Source organism: Pelophylax lessonae (assembly GCF_965119305.1).
Source record: "Pelophylax lessonae genome assembly, chromosome: 4".
NCBI lineage: Eukaryota > Metazoa > Chordata > Amphibia > Anura > Ranidae > Pelophylax > Pelophylax lessonae.
Genome location: NC_138771.1, coordinates 496684329 through 496704391, shown reverse-complemented (window position 1 = coordinate 496704391; position 20063 = coordinate 496684329). Strand labels below are relative to the sequence as shown.

Below are 20063 nucleotides of genomic sequence, written 5' to 3'. Positions count from 1 at the left end.
CACCAGGAGTGCCCGAGCGGCTCGAGAGGTGGCCGACATTCTGTCTTGGGCCGAGACTCATGTCCCGGCGATAACGGCGGTTCACATTCCGGGTGTGGAGAACTGGCAGGCGGACTATCTGAGTCGCCAGGCCCTGGATCAGGGGGAATGGTCTCTCCATCCGGCTGTCTTCCAGACGTTGTGCGCGAAGTGGGGTCTTCCAGATGTGGACCTGTTCGTGTCTCGCCTCAACAACAAGGTGAAGAGGTTCGTGGCAAGGACGCGCGACCCTCGGGCAGACGCGTCGGACGCGTTAGTGGCCCCGTGGCATCAGTACAGGCTGATGTACGCGTTTCCACCGATTCAGTTGCTGTCCAGGTTCCTTCGCAGGTTACACTCGGAACGCAACACGGTGATTCTTGTGGCACCGGACTGGCCTCGCCGGTCCTGGTACGCAGACCTTGTGAATCTGGCGGTCGACGCCCCGTGGCGTCTGCCTCTTCGAGACGATCTACTGTCTCAAGGACCGATATACCATCCTGCTTTACAGTCGCTGGCTTTGACGGCCTGGCTGTTGAGACCGAGGTCCTGAAGGAGAGGGGTCTCTCTCCGGAGGTCGTTCATACTTTAATCAACGCGAGGAAGTCTTCCTCGGGGAAGGTTTATTACCGTACTTGGAAGGCCTATTTTGCCTGGTGTGAGTCCAGGGGGTTTTCACCCCGCACGTACTCGGTGTCCCGTGTACTGTCTTTCCTTCAAACGGGTGTTGATCAGCGTTTGGCGCTGGCTACGATAAAGGGTCAGGTGTCTGCTCTGGCCGTTCTGTTTCAACGTCCCGTGGCTTCCAACCCATTGGTTGGCACCTTTGTTCAGGGTGTGCGGCATCTGGTTCCCCCGAGGCGGGATCCTCTGCCCCCTTGGGACTTGAATCTCGTTCTATCTGTGTTACAACGTGCTCCTTTTGAACAGATCAGGGAGATCTCGTTGTCTATGTTGTCCAAAAAGGTCGCCTTTTTGGTGGCGATCACTTCGGCTCGCAGAGTGTCGGAGCTGGCGGCTTTGTCCTGCAAGTCTCCGTACCTGGTTATTCATTTGGATAAGGTGGTCTTGCGACCTAATCCTTCTTTTCTGCCGAAACGAGTTTCGGAATTCCATCTTAATGAGGATATTGTCTTGCCTTCGTTGTGCACGAAGCCTAAACATCCAAAGGAGGTGAGATTGCACTCTCTGGATGTTGTTCGGGCGATAAGGGTTTACCTTAAATCGACTGAGTCTTTTCGGAAGACGGACTCCTTGTTTGTTCTTCCTGAGGGTCCTCGGAAGGGCATGGCGGCTTCGGCCTCTACCATCGCCAAATGGATCAGGCAGACCATTGAACAGGCCTATGCTTTGCAGGGGAAGGTTCCCCCTGTGCCTGTGAAGGCGCACTCTACTAGATCTCTGAGTACGTCTTGGGCCTGTCGTCATGGGGCTTCTGTAGCCCAGGTGTGTAAGGCGGCGACTTGGTCGACCGTGCACACTTTCACAAAATTCTACAAAGTAGATGTTCAGGCATCGGCGGATGCTTCCTTTGGCCGCAAGGTTCTTAGTGCGGCTGTTCCCTAGGGTCCCTTGTTGGGGACTCCTGGCTGTTGGGATAAGTTTTGTATCCCCTGGTTTTTTTGTCTTTTCCTGGGTTGTTGCTCCTGTTGAGCACTTGTTTTTTGCTGTTGCCCAGCTGGTTTCCTTCCTTTGGTAAGGTTCCTTCTTTGATGCGGAGACTGCGTTGCCTTTCGGCGCGGATGCGTTTCCCACCCCTCATGTTTGCACTGCTTTGGGACGTCCCCATATGTGACGAATATGAAGAGGCGGCGACTGTCGGAGGACGTAAGAGAAAACGGAATTTTTGTAAAATCTTACCTGTAAAATTCCTTTCTGAGTCCTCCGACAGTCGCTGCCCCCGCCCCTCTTTTGGGGTTTGATTGTATACTCTACTGCTATTCCACTAAAACTGAGATATGGTTGCAGGAAGTAGGAGGGTATTGACTGAGGGGACCACCCCTTGAGGGTGGGATATGTTAAAGCTTTATTGTTAACATATTCTGTTGCCTAGCTACTCCTTCGGAGCAAAGTCTAATACCCCATATGTGACGAATATGAAGAGGCGGCGACTGTCGGAGGACTCAGAGAAAGGAATTTTACAGGTAAGATTTTACAAAAATTCCGTTTTTTTTTTTTTTTTTTTGCAAAAAATTGTTTTGGCGGTGCCCAATTTTTCAGTTGAATCTTTAAGCGGTTTTCTATTCGCTATCCTTGAACACTGCTGTGAATTGTATAAGACGACAACATCGCAGCCATGCAACGCTGTTGTTAGGAATTTCTGGTGGCTGAAAAAATGTGTAAAGTAGGATTTGCCACCCATGACGGGAGAGGCCTTGGGTGTTGCAAACAGTGGTGATATGATCTGCAATGTAAGCCAAAGGAACCAGTCAGAATTTAAATTTTTTGGAGGTGGGAACAACAAAAGTAATTGCTGTTTAGTTGTATGGGTCACCACAAATTGTACTATCTCTTTTGGATTTATTGATGGAATCTAAAGTGTTTATTAAGTGGTCTCCCTTTTGCAGCTGAGGGTGTTTTTTTTGTTTTTTTTTTCTTTTAAGCTTGGGTTACTCTAATGCCTCGTACTCACGCAACGATTATCGGTCGACCGATCGTCCGACTTTTGTCCAGAGTGGTGTTTTGTTGGTTGGAATGTGCCTAGACTGCACACAAATTTTCTCGGCCAACAAAAATCTACTTCAGAAGTGATGTCATGTGCTGGTTTACTTTCCGTGTGTTTTTTCTTCTCTGAGCATGCCCAGTCTTGCTCATCAGATTTTTGTCTGCCGAAATCTGTACTGACTGACAGAAAATTGGCCGTTGTTTTGATGGCCAACAAATTTTATAGCCTGCACACCAGATTTTATTTGGCTGAAGAGTCGGTTGTCGAAAGCATCATACTAACCAGCCCAAAATCGGCCGATCGGACGTTGTCCGAAAATTCCCGGCCAATAATCGATGCATGTGTACGAGGCATATGAGTTGGTTCACACTAAGGCGTGTCGACTCTGTACTACTTTCGGGGGCGACTTGTGCATTGCCATGCACCACGACTTCGGAGCGACTTGTAGGGACTAAACATAATGGAAGTCTATGCAAGTCGCTCCGAGGTCGCCCCAAAATAGTACAGGACCCTTTTTCTGAGTCGGAGCGACTTGTGTTGCTCCTATTAGAACGGGTCCTGTAGCGGTCAATGGACCGCGAGGGAGCGCGATTTGTCAGGCTGACAAGTCGACTGACAAGTCTCGCTAGTGTGGACCGGCTCTGAGAATGACTCTGGGCCCTGAGCCAGAGGAAACCAGAGGCCTGGCCTGACCATTACAGCATGAAAGACTGCCTGACCTCATGCCAATACACACTCTAGAGGCAGTGTGCGTTATGACAATACTTTACGGTCATAGACTGTTCAAATCTGAACCCTGTTGAAGTTTAAATTATGCATGGGCAGGCTGATTGGTGCCCAAGTTGATTAATCAACTTGGGTACAACCAGTCTGTTGGATTTTTCATGCAATTTGTTCTCCTGGCTGGGACGGCTCGTCCCAGGCCACTGCCGGGAGAACACATTGGCTTCATGGGATGGATTTCCCCATCAACACTGTTAATGGGGGGGAATCGAGCGATTTCTTTCCTGCAGCCACAGGTTGCGAATGGTGAATCACAGCCATCTGTGGCTGGCTTTATTCTTATGACCTTACCTCTGAACTCCAAGAGTTGCCTTGTTCTTGGATTTAGTACCAATGTACTCTATAACCTAATTTGCTCCTCCACAACTTTGTTGCATCCTTTTGTGCCACCAACAGCATATTCCTTAGCTCATTTTAAGTGAGCTTCTAGAAAGGCCCTACTAACTCACAAATGTTAAATGCATGTATCCACCTTGGTGTGTTGCCTTTTTCTTTTGCACCTCTTACATCATCTTTTCCCCCCCCATGAATACAGGTGTGGGAGGGTCGATGGCGAGTCATCCCCCATGACGTGCTCCCGGATTGGCTGAAGGACAATGATTACCTCCTACATGGTCACCGCCCACCCATGCCTTCCTTTAGAGCGTGCTTCAAGAGCATCTTCAGGATACACACAGAGACTGGCAACATCTGGACCCATCTTCTCGGTAAGCTTAAAAAACGGAGTCCCCAACCACCATTCACCTGCCAAGACAGGTGCTTGTTAAAAGCGATTGTGTCCAAAAGGAACCAAACCATTCCGAGTGCGACCGTCCTGCTTCTAGAAAGAACAGGCTGTAAGAATGCAAGTTCCCTGGTATTGGTGTCCTGGCACAAAATTCTGTGAGGGTCTAAAGGACAGAGACCTCCTGAATTGAAATCTATACGTTTGTTGTACAGAATTCACCCCACTGAGGTTACACTGGCTATGATTAGGTTATTATATTTTTCCTGTATTTATGGATTGATCTCTATACTGGAAATCACATCAGTGGCGCAGTGAATATGTTCTCATCATCCTAATTCAAACCTTATCCTTCATCCATAACATTATAGGATAGAGACAGAGCTCCATGTGTGTGCCTCACCCCTCCTCTCTTGTGTAATTGTGACTCATTGTTTTCCTAATAACACCCAACACTATGCTGTGTTATAATGACTCCTCCCTGTGCTTGTTATTTCTTCATATCCATTGTATCATGGCTTCCCACCCACAATGCACTTATGTGTGTTGTAACTGGGAAAGGCAGGTTGACTTAAAAAATATGGCAGCTGTTCAAATCCTTAGATAAGTAAATTAGGAAATGGGCAGAGCAAATTCCCCAGCACTCAATACGCCTGGATGGCTCATAAAGCTTAGTTTACACATAGTGTACTGCCCTGCCTGCATACACCTTTCCTGTGCTCGTTTATACATTCATCTGGACGGCTGTTTTTTTATTTATTTTTTGCTTCATTGGATTTGGTTATTCCCTCTTGGTCAGCTAAATATTCCAATTAGAGCATTTTTGTCTTTTTTTTTGATCGGTGCAAAATATACTTGTTGATCCTGCTAGAAATCTTGAACTTTTTAGGCTTCTCAGCCTTTTGGCTAAGATAAGTGTAGTATCTGTTCTTGTGATGTGTCAGAAATCGAGTGTGTCCTCCTTCAGGACAAAGTGCTCTGTACTTTTCTTTGTTTTTGTTTGTTATACATGACAGGTTTCTTTTCTGTCCAACTTTATTAGGTGCTGAAGAGCTTTTCTGTTTCCTGTGCTCTGAGCCTGTTCAGAATGAGGGGAGAAAGAGGGATCACGGTGATAATAATGTGGGGTGGATGAGAAAGTTTTGTGTTCTTTGTAGTTCATTGGAAATTGAAGCTGGCAGGAGTGACACCACATACTTAGGATCTTGGAGTATGATGAGGCGAGGAGGAGTTATGTTAATGGACAATGAGGAATGAGTAGATGGACAATGAGAAGTCTGTGTTCTGTAATTTAGAAGGGAAGTGAAGTAGGCAGGGCTGACACCACATACTTAGGATCTTGAAGTATGATGAGGCGAGGAGGAGTTATGGTAATGGAAGTTGGGGAATGAGGGATGGACAATGAGAAGTCTGTGTTCTGTAATCCACCAGAAGGGAAGTAGGCAGGGCTGACACCACATACTTAGGATCTTGGAGTATGATGAGGCGAGGAGGAGTTATGGTAATGGAAGATGGGGAATGAGTAGATGGACAATGAGGAATGAGTAGATGGACAATGAGAAGTCTGTGTTCTGTAATCCACCAGAAGGGAAGTAGGCAGGGCTGACACCACATACTTAGGATCTTGAAGTATGATGAGGCGAGGAGGAGTTATGGTAATGGAAGATGGGGAATGAGTAGATGGACAATGAGGAATGAGTAGATGGACAATGAGAAGTCTGTGTTCTGTAATCCACCAGAAGGGAAGTAGGCAGGGCTGACACCACATACTTAGGATCTTGAAGTATGATGAGGCGAGGAGGAGTTATGGTAATGGAAGTTGGGGAATGAGTAAATGGACAATGAGAAGTCTGTGTTCTGTAATCCAGAAGGGAAGGGAAGTAGGCAGGGCTGACACCACATGCTTAGGAGTTTGCAGCTGTATTGCTATGTCAGGTAGGGACACACTTGATTTCTGACACCTCCAACGCATCACAAGAACAGATACTACACTTGATCTTCTCCAAAAGGCTGAGAAGCCTAAAAAAAAAAAAAAAAAATACCCAAAAATAGAGAGCAACTGAGCATGTGCAGAGCAGGGTGAGTGTATTACTGGAATTAAACCGTATAGGCACTCATTGTTGAGGCTTTACATAGCTATACCTTTAAAAGGGGCCAGCCTGAAGTGATCTAGCAGAGCTCAATTTTTTAAAGAAAGTTCCACTTTCAAATTCACAAGTGATTGATTGCTTTATCTTTGTGCGACCCTTTTTTAAAGTTAAGTCTAAAACCTGAGGCTAGATTTACAGAATGTTTTCATATCTAAACACCACAGCCAGTAATGCATAACATGATGTTTCCAGGGCCATCTGAGACCACTACATCCTTCATCAGGACAAAGTACTCTGTCCTTTCTTTTGTTTTTGTCTTCCATGACTGCTTTCTTTTCTGTCCAGCTTTATTAGGTGCGGAAGAGCTTTTCTGTTTCCAAAGGCAAGTTGACTTTCCAAAAATAGTTTTAGAAGATCCTAAAATAAGCTGCAGAACAATCCTTGTGGTCACCGTCCTGTGCCTGTGACCCATTGTCAAAGCCTATTGAAATCTCGGTTTGTGGGGGGCTGTCTCAGATGGGTTTGTCTCAAAATTTCTCCAAACTAAACTATATTCAAACCATTGCTGGAATTTATAGGTAATTAAAACAGTTGGTTTATATATGACACTGTTTAGAAATGAAAGTCCCAGCATGCTCTACAAATCAGGGATATGAGGCAATTGTGGGTGTAGTAGCAATGGGGAAGGGCTGAAACTGTGAATTAATATGTGACCTCTATTTTATATATATTTTTTTTATTTAATCTTGGTCAACTAGTTCTAGGCACACAAAGATTTGTTTGTGGTACAGTAAATAGACACAATTGCACAAATTACATTTAGCGTACAGTCCCTTGATGCGTTCTTCAGGTTCCTGTTGTGGAGAGAACAGCGCTACTTTGCCACCAATAAAGATCACAATGCCTTTTACAATGTCCCCGGGTGCAACTGACAAATTATATATATTTTTTTTCTTTTAATTGTGATGGTTCTAGATTTATTTCGGACAATATTTTGTTTGAATTGTATTCTCCATCTGTATTGCCAGTGGCATGGCGGTATTTAGAAATAAGAGGAAGTGTGATGAATATTTCAGGGGAGATTGGAGCCTAAACAAAGGCAGCTGCTCACTGCAGACTGTATACAAGCTGCTTCCTGAACCTCTGTAATGGTGGAAGTCTGCCCCCTACTGGCAGCAATGTGGTAGGTCTCTGCAAAATGTTTGGCCTGCTAAGTGGGGATAAAGAGGAAACCCACATCTATTCTAACTTTAATCAATTTCTAGAGCACTGTAAAGATAATGAAGCCTTTCTTTTAAAAATGACACTGTGGTCAATATTTCGCTGTGTGTGTGTGTGTATGTTTGTGTATGTTTGTGTGTGTGTGTGTGTGTGTATATATATATATATAATATAATTTTCATATTTATTTATTTTTTGCTGGATTTGTCCTCTATTGTGTGGGTGTTTTTTTTTTTTAATTTATGCATTTTGATAAAAAAAAAAACGTGCACATTTCTGCAGAGAAATACGACTGATTTGGGTACAATCAAAAGTCATATTGCCAGTTTTTTATAAATGGGTACCTAACACAATTCAGAATCTAAACAGGTGGAAATTTCCAAAGAAAATCAACAATTCTAAATGTTGACCTGAACCTAAAAAAAAAAAAAAAAAAGCCTCTTGACTTTCCAGACATAATGCACATTTTAAGACCAACTACAAGCAAGCCGAAGTACAACAACCTTTTTAATTCCATAAATTAAAGAAAATGCCTAAATCCTTTCCCCCCTCCTTTTTTGTTACATTTTCTTTGAGAATAGATCTGTTTCTGCAGAGCATTCACTTACTGTTGACTGGTTCACTACCTCTGCTGGAAGTCTGTTCCAAGCATAAACTATTAGGCTGGTGTAGGTATCTAAATCTGTTTTATTAGCTTCAATAATGTTCCTGTACAGCAGCATTTACACTGGAAAGAGACCCAGCCCTGCTTGCCAGACAGTGCTGTCAGCCACTATCAGCGTGTTTACCGGAGGTATGTAAAGGGCTAAGTTGCGCTAATAAGTACTGAATCGACAGATGATTATCAGATAAAGCACAATATTGATAGTCCACAGTGGTAACAAGTCTGTATCCAAATGACAGGCACAGTCCAAAATACAAGATTCCAGTGTCAGATGATTAGACCAACGTTCATATCTCCTTACCAGAAAGCAGAATGGAGTTCGCCCAAAAACTCAAATCGGATCAGTACACCCAGCCTTCAATCGATGTGTTCAGATAATCCTCACATCCACAGGTGATGGTCATATATGAAAGAAAAATTGACACTCCATAGCATAATACTGTTGAATACTATTAAATCACCCTGAGGAGTGCACACCGTCACCAGAAGGCTGATAGTATGAAGCACCAGCACCCTTAAGTCCCAAATGCTTACCAGATGGTAAATATTGTAAATATGTCATAAGTGGGAATGGAAGTGACACACAGAGACCTCTCCCGACACCACTGCCTTTTACCAGATTTGATTAAGTGAAAGCCACACAATCTGTCGTCCGGTTCTCGGAGCCAGTAGCTCTAAAGGTCACTCCAAAGCAAGATAAGGTTCTCCCTCAAACACAGATGGAATTGGGTCAACCAGTCTCAGTTGAAAGTACTCAGGTTCTCCTCACATCAATTGTTGGTCATATGTGGGAAAAATTAGACTCCATAGCATAATACTGTTAATGCTTGAAAGTCAGAGGTGCACACCATCACCAGAGTCCCCAAGCAGAGCACCAACACCCCTATGCACCAAATGCTTACCAGATAGATATAGCTTAGAGTGAAAGAGGGGAATGAAAGCACAAAGGACCTCTTCCAGCACCACTGCCGCTTACCAGACTGTAATGGGTTAAAGCCACTCTCTCCAGAAGCCAATCCTTGGAGCAGGTATCGCCGGGAGAAGATTCTTAGGCTGGCTCAATCCTGTCTCCAATATAGTGTAAATCAAAAACAGAAGGCACTACATAGTGCATTACCATAAACACTTTAATGGAATATAGAGACAGCAACTTACAGAAATGAGAATACAATTCAGCGAGGATAAGGCAAGCCGCCGGCCGGTCGGCTCCTCCGCCCGTCCTATTCAAACACTCGTCCACACAAGCAGGTGACATCAGCGGGCCGCGACCGACGCACGTTTCGTCAAATGTGACGTTTTCAAGGTGAGTTTTTGGGCGAACTCCATTCTGCTTTCTGGTAAGGAGATATGAAAGTTGGTCTAATCATCTGACACTGGAATCTTGTATTTTAGACTGTGCCTGTCATTTGGATACAGACTTGTTACCACTGTGGACTATCAATATTGTGCTTTATCTGATAATCATCTGTCGATTCAGTACTTATTAGCGCAACTTAGCCCTTTACATACTTACTTTGCTTGTCACAATTTAAGTTGCTGCTGTGTTTCAATAGTTAGCGCAGTTATATTTCCTTTATATACTATGTGTTTACCGGAGGGAAAAGAATGATTTCATTGGTGTGCTGCTGTGCCTTCATTGGCCAAACATCAGATAAATTGTTAATTGTTTAATACATTGCAATTATATTACAAATGTTATGCCTCATTTAAAGTCCCATGGAGAAATATTTTGTTTTTGTGTATGAGTCATATCGGGATGGAGGTGTAGCATCATAGGCACCAGATCACAATCATATTTTATATAATCCTCAGATGGAGGAGTGCAATTACCATCATGGGGGGCAGAAGGGTGTGGAACGGAGGATGCTTGCAACTTTTAAGAGTTTTGGGCTAAATAAGTGAGATCCTGAAATTATGGTTTTAGTTGGAGTGCCACTTCTGTCCCTACATGACTATAGATGGACAGGTAGATATGAACCCATCACTATAATTTTGCCTTTGTGTTTGTTGCAGGCTGTGTCTTCTTCCTATGTCTGGGTATTTTCTATATGTTTCGGCCCAACATGGCGTTCATCGCTCCGGTACAGGAAAAGGTGGTGATTGGACTCTTTTTCCTGGGTGCCATCCTTTGCCTTTCATTCTCCTGGCTATTTCATACAGTGTACTGCCATTCGGAGGGCGTGTCCCGTGTCTTCTCCAAGTAAGTTCCAGACCCGACATAATAGAGAAAAAATTATCTTGTGATGCCACCTTTCCTGGAGATTTTGACGTTTTTCTATTTTTCTCTTCTCTCCAGGTTGGATTACTCTGGAATTGCACTTCTTATCATGGGCAGCTTTGTTCCGTGGCTTTACTACTCGTTTTACTGCAACCCACAGCCATGTTATATCTACCTAATCATCATCTGCGTCCTGGGGATTGCCGCCATCATCGTATCGCAGTGGGACCTCTTTGCAACGCCTCAGTATCGTGGAGTGAGGGCTGGTAAGCACCTCCATGTTTATAGAAACAGCCACAAGTGCAGAACTATAGGTAAACCTTGATTTTCATTTTGGATAGAGTATGGGAGCGTTATAACCCCAATCAAATTTTATTTTTTTGTCATCTGCTCCCCATTGTGGAGATTTTTTTTTTCACTTCCTTTGCCATAGCCAAACAGGACGTGAGAGAAAATCGAGGCAAATTGAAGGAATTTCTTGGGGACCCCCAGGTCACCAGAACTAGTGTCCCCATTGGAAGATTTCCCCTTTTACTTTTTCTGGGGACAACCCAAAACCTGTGATTTTCTATTATTTTCACCCCCCCCTCTATAGGTACACAGACTGGGCGATGGTCTGAATAGTCTAGATCCAGTGGTCACCTCAGTTTTGCCAGCGAGCGCATGCAGACCTCAGCCCTGCGCTAGGTCGGCCGCGACATAGCCCCACCAGGAGGGGCTGGCCAAGTTGAACGCCTTGTGAGGTCACATATTACCAGGTCTCTGCCTGCGTTGCAGCGTTCCTCCTGGCCGACAGCCCCCCATTTAGATGGTGAGGAGGTCCTGTCTGGAGCAGTGCCCACCTTTGTTCCTGGTATATTGAGTAGTTATGTCCCCCTGGAGGGCTTTCGGGTGGACGCGGGCCCCTCCCGGGGATGGTCGGACCCCCGGGTTTCCCGCCTTCCCGTTAGGCCCCTACCTTGAGTCTGATGGTCCTATTGGCGGCAGGGTAGTAAAAAGCCCCCCCCCCCGCCTTCCCCTGCTTAATCTGTCTCCTCATATTGTGACTGATCTGGCCGCTGCGGACGGGGGGTGCCCTAAGTTTTCAGATAGTGAAGATGTTTCCTCCACTCCTGTAGTCGGGCATGGAAAGGCGCTGATGGACGCACTGATTGTGTCTGTGTGTGAGACTTTAAAAATGGAGGCTGCAGCTGAAGCTGCCGCGGAGGCACCTGTTCCCTTTGGCACTCACAACCTGTCTAGAGCAGCGAATGTGTTGGTTTCCTTCCTATTGAAAGATTTGTTGCAAAAGAGTTGGTCAAGAGGCTGCAGTGGATCTGTGATGCCTCTTTTTTTGGATGTGGCTCCCCTGATTTCTATACTGTCTTTCGGCAGTGGTCCTTAGGCGTGTTTTGTGGCTCAAATGTTGATCTGCGGACCAGACCTCTTAAAAAGAAAAAAAAAAAGCCTTAACTGATCTCCCTTATCAAGGAGATCGCCTGTTTGGAGCTACCCTAGATGACAGCATTAAGAGTCCCAAGGGGGAAGAGCACCTTTCTTCCACAGGCTAGTAAGGGTAAGGAACCTCGTCGCAGACGTGTCCCGTCCTTCTCGAATTTACAGGAAGTTTTTCCGTCCATCAGTATTGGCTGACAAGGGTTTAGAGCTTTCAAGGCCTCTTTGGGAGGATCCAAGCGAACTTGGTCTGGCAAGTCCAAAGCGGGGTTCTCCAGACCTGCAGACAAGGCTCCTTCTGCATGAAGGTGCGCCCTCACCTGTGCCTGGGGTGGGGGGATGGTTTGCTGGTTTCCGGACCCATGGAATTCCTTGGTGCAAGACAAGTGGATCCACAAAGTGATATGGTCCGGCTACAAGATTGAGTTTCGTTCTGACCCTTCGGAGAGGTTCTTTCCTTCCAATGTGCGTCTGTCCCTGGAATGATTGCAAGCCCTCTTCGGGGCGGTGCAAGACCTGTTACTTCAAGGGGTAATTGTTCCAGTTCCCATGCCGGAATGTTTTCAGGGGTTTTATTCAAACCGGTTCACGGTCCCAAAGAAAGAAGGCAGGGTGCGTCCAATTCTAGATCTTGAGGCCCTGAACTGCCTTGTGCAGGTACAGAAGTTCAGATTAGTCTATTCGCACGACATCAAGGACGCTTACTTACACATTCCAATATGTGTCTGTCACCAACGCTTCCTCCGCTTTGCCGTGGGAGAGGGGCATTATCAGTTTGCAATGTTATCCTTTGGTCATGCCTTTGCTCCTCGGATCTTCACAAAGGTGTTGCGTCAGTGAGGAATCGCAGTGTTGGGCTACCTGGATGACCTTCTCTTGCGAGCAGGTTCCTACTGCTCTGATGGACAACGTGGACATCACTATACCAACTCTGAGGGAGTTTGGCTGGCTTCTGAATTTTTAGAAGTCTGCTCTGGTTCCTTCCATGAAACCTGGACTATCTGGGTCTGACGCTAGACTCGGCTCTACTCTAGCCAGAGTGTTCCTTCCTATGGACAAACTCCAGAAGTTGTATGCTGTGATTCATCTCTTGCTGTCCAGTAGGTGGTTGTCCCTCTGTACTTGCATGAGGGTGCTGGGCCTGATGGTTTCTACCTTCAAGGCGCTCCCGTTTGCACAGTTCCATACGAGGTCCCTGCAAAGGGAGATCTTGGCCAAATGGGACAAGTGTCCAAAGTCTCTGGACAATCCGATCCGGCTGAGCCAAAAAACAAAAGGGTCTCTGGTCTGGTGGCTTCACTCCCCAGCTCTTCGCCAGGGCAAATTTTTTTTTTTCTCCCCCTGCATTGGGCAGTGGTTACCACAGATGCCAGTCTGTCCGGGTGGGGAGGTGTCCTGGGTCGGCACTCTGCTCAGGGAGTTTGGACACTGGAAGAGTCCAGATTCCCGATCAATGTCCTGGAACTCCAAGCGATCAGACTGTGCCTGAATCGCTGGACGGATCACCTTCAGGGGTGTCCGGTGCGAATCCAATCAGACAACGCCACGGCCCTGGCTTATGTCAATTACCAGGGTGGAACAAGAAGTTTATTGGCAGCTCTGGAGATAGCTGGCATTCTTCAGTGGGCAGAACGTCTTTGTTCTGGCCCTCTCCACCGTACACATTCCAGGGGTGGAAAATTAGCAGAGGGTTTATCTCAGTCGGCAGGCATTGGACCAAATGGAGTGGTCCCTTCATCTGGAGGTGTTGTGTCTCCGATGGAGCACCCCTGAGGTAGATCTGCTGGCATCTGGGCTCAACAGAGAGGTTCAGAGATTTGTGGCACGGTCACGGGATCCTCTGGTGGACGCCACAGATGCACTGGTGGCCCCGTGGGGCCAGTAACGTCTGATTTATGCCTTCCCTCCTTTCAAGCTTCTGCCGAGACTCTTGCGCAGGATTGAGGCAGAAGGAATTCCAGTCATTTCTAGTGGCCCAGGATTGGCTTTGCCGGTCTTGGTTCGTCGACCTGGTGCGGCTGGTCGCCGATGCCCCTTGGAGACTACCGCTCAGAGAGGATCTGCTGTCCCAAGGGCCAATCTTGCATCCTACTTTAGTCGTTGGCTTTGACTGTTCTTCAGCACCTGGCTTTCAACAGCCAAGCAGCATTTTGTCTGGGTCAGTGATTCCCACACTACTGAAGGCTAGGAAATCTGCTTCTAGGAAGGTCTGCCATCGTACATGGAAAGTGTACATTTCGTGGTGAGAGTCGCTTGGTTTTCACCCTTGCTCTTTTTCGGTGGCTCGGGTCTTGACCTTCCTTCAACGGGTGGTTGAGCAGAAATCGGCTTTGAGTACCATTAAGGGTCAGATGTTGGCCTTGGCGCTCTTCTTCTGACCCTTGGCTACGCACTCCCTGGTGCGTATTTTTTTTTTTTCTTTATGCCGGTTAGACATTTGTCTCCACTGGTGCGGTCCAAACTTGAGTGCCTATAGCTGAGAGTGGGTGTATATCCCCTGGGACTTGCCCATAGACGTAGTCAAGTTATCTGCCTAGTGTCCTACTCCTGTAGGGGGCAGTGTAACCCTATGGTCAAGAGGATCAGGAGCTGTGTCCATCAATGAACATCTGAGAAATGGTTTTTACAGTAAGTCAAAAATCCCATTATTTCTGCCTGTGCCCCCCGGTAAGATTCACCCTGACAGGTGTTCTAATCCAGCTCCACTCTATCCAAAACTGAAAAAAAAAAAAAACCTTTTGTCTTTAGTTATACTTTAAAGTTAAATGATGTTACAGGGGGACCCGGAAAAATAGAAATTGCTGTAGTAGTGCCAATGTCACTGCATCCTATATGTGGTCCTTCTTTTTTTTTTTTTTTTTTTTTTTTCTTTACGTGGTACGTAGTCCCATTTAAAAGAAAAAATAACTGAACAGCTTTGTCCAACGTTTTAGCTTTCAGCAGATTGTTAGAATCTCAGTCTGCCCATCCACTCCATGAAATTTAGGGTTTTGCCACAGAAGGAAATGAGTGAAAGTCTTCCCCGTGGGGACACAGACAACACTAAAAACATGACTTGTTCTAACTACTGTCAACAACCAAAGGGAAAAAAAGGCAAATTTTAGGACTTTTACACTGAACTCCAGCCTTCCCTTCAGCCTTGCACAATTTGTATAGGCTCCTATTTTGTAGTGAATTTGCTTACTCAAATTTCACTGCATACTCTGGGCTCTCACAATGTGCATTGGAAGCTGCAGAAAGTCAGAGCACACTTCATTTTCTGGTAGGAGGATATTTATCACCATGTAGTCTTTTCCACCCCAGCTTGACTGTCCCTGGTATGCCTCTTTCCATTCATTGGTTTTTACTTTTCAGTGCCATTCATGAAGGCTCCGCATCACATGTGGACATTACCTTGGACAGTCTGATAGACTTCCACCCAACAAGGTATTTTAATATTTGCATAGCTCCTCCTCCCAAGGGCCAGCCAACTGCTTGCATCAGGGCTAAGGGCTCTTGATAAGTACTAAGGAAGGGGCCAGGGACGTTTTCAGGAAACTCTATGCAGTACAACGTCCTACTGGTCCCTCCCACCAGTCATGATCATCTTGCATTATATAAAGAAGCACAGAGACCCAGTGATGACACCACTGGGTCTAAAATAAAGGTCTGTAATGAAAAGGAAAGGTGTTGTTTAAAATGTTTATTAGCATATTGATAAGGGAGGGGAAAATCAGGGAAGGTAAAATTGAAAATCAGGGAAGGTAAAATTGAAAGCATTTGTTACCCTTTAAAAAAAAAAAAAGAAAAAGAAAAATTATATATCCTTTTCTTTTAAAGCATGTTAAACAGCACAGTGCTTGTGCTGTGTAATTTGTCCCTTTGTATAATGTAATATACCTGGCTGATCTTGCCTGTTCCTGTGTCACCCTGTCTCTGCTGACCATAATCATGGCTCCTGATCCATGATACAGTGGTCAGCTTATGTACCTCTCATCACGCTCTCTCCCCCCCCCCCCCCCTCTTGCCATTTTGGGGGAGGGAGATCGAGCAGAGGAATGTCACTGACAGCAAGACATTGCTGTGAGATAAGGTAGTTACAATTTTTTAAAAAATGGACACACAGTGCTGTACACCTTGATTAAACAGAGAGGATAGCAGTGTTTTTTTTTTTTTTTTTTTTTTTTTATTATCCTGACTTTACAACCACTTTAAGTACAATAAACCTCAGGTTCGATCAGACCATTTCTATTTCAGTTGTTAAGGCTGTGTCTGTGCCATAATTTTATGGTTCCAGACATATTTCTTTAGAATTTTGGAAGGCTCTCAAACCTTATATTAAACCTGTTCTTTTCACATAAGGAAGCTGTGCTAATACCTTCTCAGGCTGTGCCTTTTGACCATAGTCATAGTTGCTGAAGTTAATCCCCTGAGAAGAGTGTACTGGCCTGACGGGGAAGATCTGGGAGATGTTGCTGGGTCAGATGGCAGCTTTTGAGATTTGTAATTGGAGTGTTTTCATCATCTTGGCTTTGCGCTGTAATCTCCTACCCTTCCTGCCATCTAATACTTCCTGCTGGGATCCAACTCCTCATACAGCTAATACTTGGCGTGTAAATCGCACTCTACCAGACTTAAGGAATCATTCCAGAATTATTCATAATGATATCAGTCAGCACTGCTATAAAATCAGACTAGGAGTGATCAATGCGTAATTTCATTGGGAAATGTAGAAATACTTCCTGCAGAAGAGGGGCAGACCCATCCTCTTAATTTAAAGTGCAAACCCACCTGTGGTAAACTCCAGTCAGTGCAGCATACATATTCAAGTTTTTAACAATGTAATGAGTTCATCTTAAAGCTGAGTTTTAGCCAGGAGGAAGATAATCTTATTAGCAATGTATGTCCTTGTACCAAAACACTCTTCCTTTCTGCAATCCATTTACAGTTCTGTTCCCCCAAAGAGGTCCCTTTTTGCCCCCTCTTCCTTGTGACTTCTAGTACAGCAATAACTCCCCCAGTTGTATCTCCTCCTATGTGTAGTATGCTGAAATAGCGCTGTGATATCACCTCCTCCTTCTGGCGGGTACTATAACACTACTTCTGGCCGCGACCGGCCCACGGCTCTAACCAATGCTTTAATAAGGTATTTTTGCACTGGGTTGAGTTTTTTTTGTTTTTTTGTTTTTTTTCCTAATTTAACTTTATTGAAATATCAAAGAAAACACAGTATACAAAATGCGTATAAACAGAGGTAGAGCACATCAGCAGAAACCGCGATAAAGTGCATTCATTAAAGTATAAATGTCAGGGAACTGAGAGATTCATCATATATACGAATGCAAGACGTAGAGGTTAAAGAGTCTAAGTACAGGGCATCACTGCAGTATGGTAGCGAAAAGCAGCAGAGGAGCGCGTGTACTGAAAGTCAGAACCTTTGGCTTTATATGCTTAAGGTGGGGTGAGGTGGAGTAGCTGTGTGTGTAAAGAGGGGATATGAGGCAAGGGGGGTGAAAGACGGGGAAGAGGTGGGAATGGAGCATGGAAGAAGAGGCCAGGAGGGGGCAAATGTAAAGGGAAGGGGGGTGACGGGTACTGGGTTGAGTTTTAATGATTTTTTGTTTTCATCTTTAGGCTCTCGTGAAATGACCTGGTTACATGCCTCTTTTTGTGTCTCCCTCTGCAGGTGTGTTTGTTGGTCTGGGTCTCAGCGGGATTATCCCCACGTTGCACTTTGTCATTGCTGAGGGGTTCCTGAGAGCCGCTACCATGGGCCAGATTGGTTGGTTGATTCTCATGGCGTGCCTGTACATCACAGGGGCTGCACTGTATGCTGCCCGCATTCCCGAACGATTCTTCCCTGGAAAGTGTGACATCTGGGTAAGAACTGCAGACCATCAAAGCATCATTTTTAGCTACTACAGATTGAGATGTTGTAATTTTACCTGAAGTAATCTTTCATATTTTACACAAGTATGATATTTGTGACTGACTACTCTTAAAGCGGAGTTCCACCCATTTTTAATACGTTGGATTACATAGATGTATGTAATCCCCCTTTAAAATGACTTTTACCAATGGAAACTTTTTTTTTTTTTGCTAGTAAATACCTTATTTTCTCGTTTATTCCTCCTCTCCTCACTTCCGGGTCCGATCGGTGATGACGTCATTCGGCGATTCGCAGTGTGTGCTGGGATGTATTTCATGCTAGAAATCTCGCAGTATTACCCAGGAGCTGAGCTGTACTGAGCCATGACCTTCCCCGCCTCCTCTCAGTGAGTTGTACTGTATGCATTGTATTCAGCCCGTGCTCTGCCCCGCCTCCGCCCCGCCTCCTCTCAGTGAGGATATAATGCTTTCAGTCCTCGCTCACTGAGAGGAGGCGGGGCAGAGCACGGGCTGAATACAATGCATACAGTACAACTCACTGAGAGGAGGCGGGGCGGAGGCGGGGAAGGTCACGGCTCAGTACAGCTCAGCTCCTGGGTAATACTGCGAGATTTCTGTAATGGAATACATCCCAGCACACACTGCAAATCACCGAATGACGTCATCGCCGATCGGACCCGGAAGTGAGGAGAGGAGGAATAAACGAGAAAATAAGGTATTTACTAGCAAAAAAAAAAAAAGTTTCCATTGGTAAGTCGTTTTAAAGGGGATTACATAGATCTAAACTTAGGAAAATGGGTGGAACTCCACTTTAAGTATCTAAATCTAATCTTTGCTGCTAATGGAGATTTACCCTCACTTCGTGGTTGATTTATTAAAACTGGGGAGTGCAAAATTTGTTGCAGCTGTGCATGGTAGCCAATCCGCTTCCAACCTCAGCTTGTTCAATTTAGCTTTGGGGAAAAAAAAAAAATCTGGAAGCTGAGTGGTTTCAATGCCACTAGATATACCATTGTCGCTGGAATAGGAAGCAAGGGTAAATTTCTTCAACATTGCATGGGATTTCTGGACCTACACACTTCAAGACCAAACTAATAAAGCTTTGTAATTGGAATGAAGACGAAGGTTTTGGAAATCAAACCACTCATGAATGGCAGTCATGCACAGTGCAGCTGTCAGCAGCCTTAATAGATGTTCATACAGGGAATTCTATAGAAAGCTATTTTATATAACCAGAGATATTTCTAACCCCTTAACTTTCTTCTCTCCTTTTCAGTTTCACTCCCACCAGCTATTCCATGTGTTCGTCGTGGCTGGAGCATTCGTCCATTTCCACGGAGTCTCCAACCTCCAGGAATTCCGTTTCACAGTGGGTGGTGGTTGCGCAGCCCAGGAGGTGCTGTAATAACCTTGCCACCATGGAGGAGGGAACGTAATGCAGTCCAAGAACAACCTACCGCACAGGGGTGGGAGAGAGCGTTTCTCACCCAGCCGTGCAAAGGAGCAGTTGTGAAACGGAGGTGGACGCACAAAAGCCCAGACAAACTGTGGAACTAAACCATCTTACCTCAAACATAAGCACCGAGTGTATGAAGTTTAATTTATTCCTGGGGAGCGGGTCACATCTCTTTTACCCTTTCCGATTTGAAGGGGAGGGGGGGTTATGGTCTCTCCACACTGACGCGGTTTAAATTCTACTCTGCAGCTTGAGCTTCCGACCGAAAGAGAGTTTCTTGCGTGTCTCGTGGTCAAATGTCCAAACATCTATTTATTTTTGTAACTACTACTTCTGGAATGGGGTGGGGGTCTTTAATAATTTTATTATGTTTGTTTTTAACCTCTGGTAAGGTTCTCGATTTGTATTCATGGTGGTGTTTCTGTTCTGTAATAATTTCTGGGACGACTTGCAAAGGGATGGTCGGCAGATCTGTGCAAATAAAACATACAAAAATTTCTAATTTTCTCTTTAAACTTGTCACATCTATTTCTGAAAAGGTCTAGAAACATTTTAAAGACAAAATTACAAAACTTCTGTTATGTTTTATGGATTATCTGTACCGTTCACTGTTTCATGGACATGTTTTGCACAAGTGTGGAGCAGGGTGTGGTGGTGATTGGCGGATTGTGGGAGTCCATCCTGAGACAAAGCACAGTTGCTGTCTTGGGGGGAATTTGTTGGGTCTTAACTCTGTGAATCGATAACATAGGAAGCCCATTGAGTGTAAAGGAGGCCAAGGATGTGGCCCCCTAGTGGGACCACATTAACCACAGACAAAAGGCTTCCTAAAATATCTTACACATTGGATGTATAAAAAAAAAGCTTGTATTCGCACAGGGTTTGCTGGTGGGTTTTTCACTATAAACTGATCCAAGTAAAT

General features: G+C 45.2%; 1 protein-coding gene across 2 annotated transcripts in view; it reads left to right on the top strand.

Moving 5' to 3' along the window:
• The window catches only part of ADIPOR2 (adiponectin receptor 2), a 123476-nt gene extending 103820 nt beyond the window's left edge, over positions 1–19656 (top strand). For both annotated transcript variants that reach the window (XM_082255452.1, XM_082255453.1), the window contains exons 4-8: positions 4002–4173; positions 10179–10365; positions 10462–10649; positions 17483–17676; positions 18962–19656. In XM_082255452.1, the coding sequence (XP_082111578.1) occupies positions 4002–4173; positions 10179–10365; positions 10462–10649; positions 17483–17676; positions 18962–19090 (870 nt within the window). In that variant the 3' untranslated portion in view covers positions 19091–19656. The remainder of the gene's footprint in view (positions 1–4001; positions 4174–10178; positions 10366–10461; positions 10650–17482; positions 17677–18961) is intronic.
• The last annotated feature ends 407 nt before the right edge of the window (positions 19657–20063 follow it).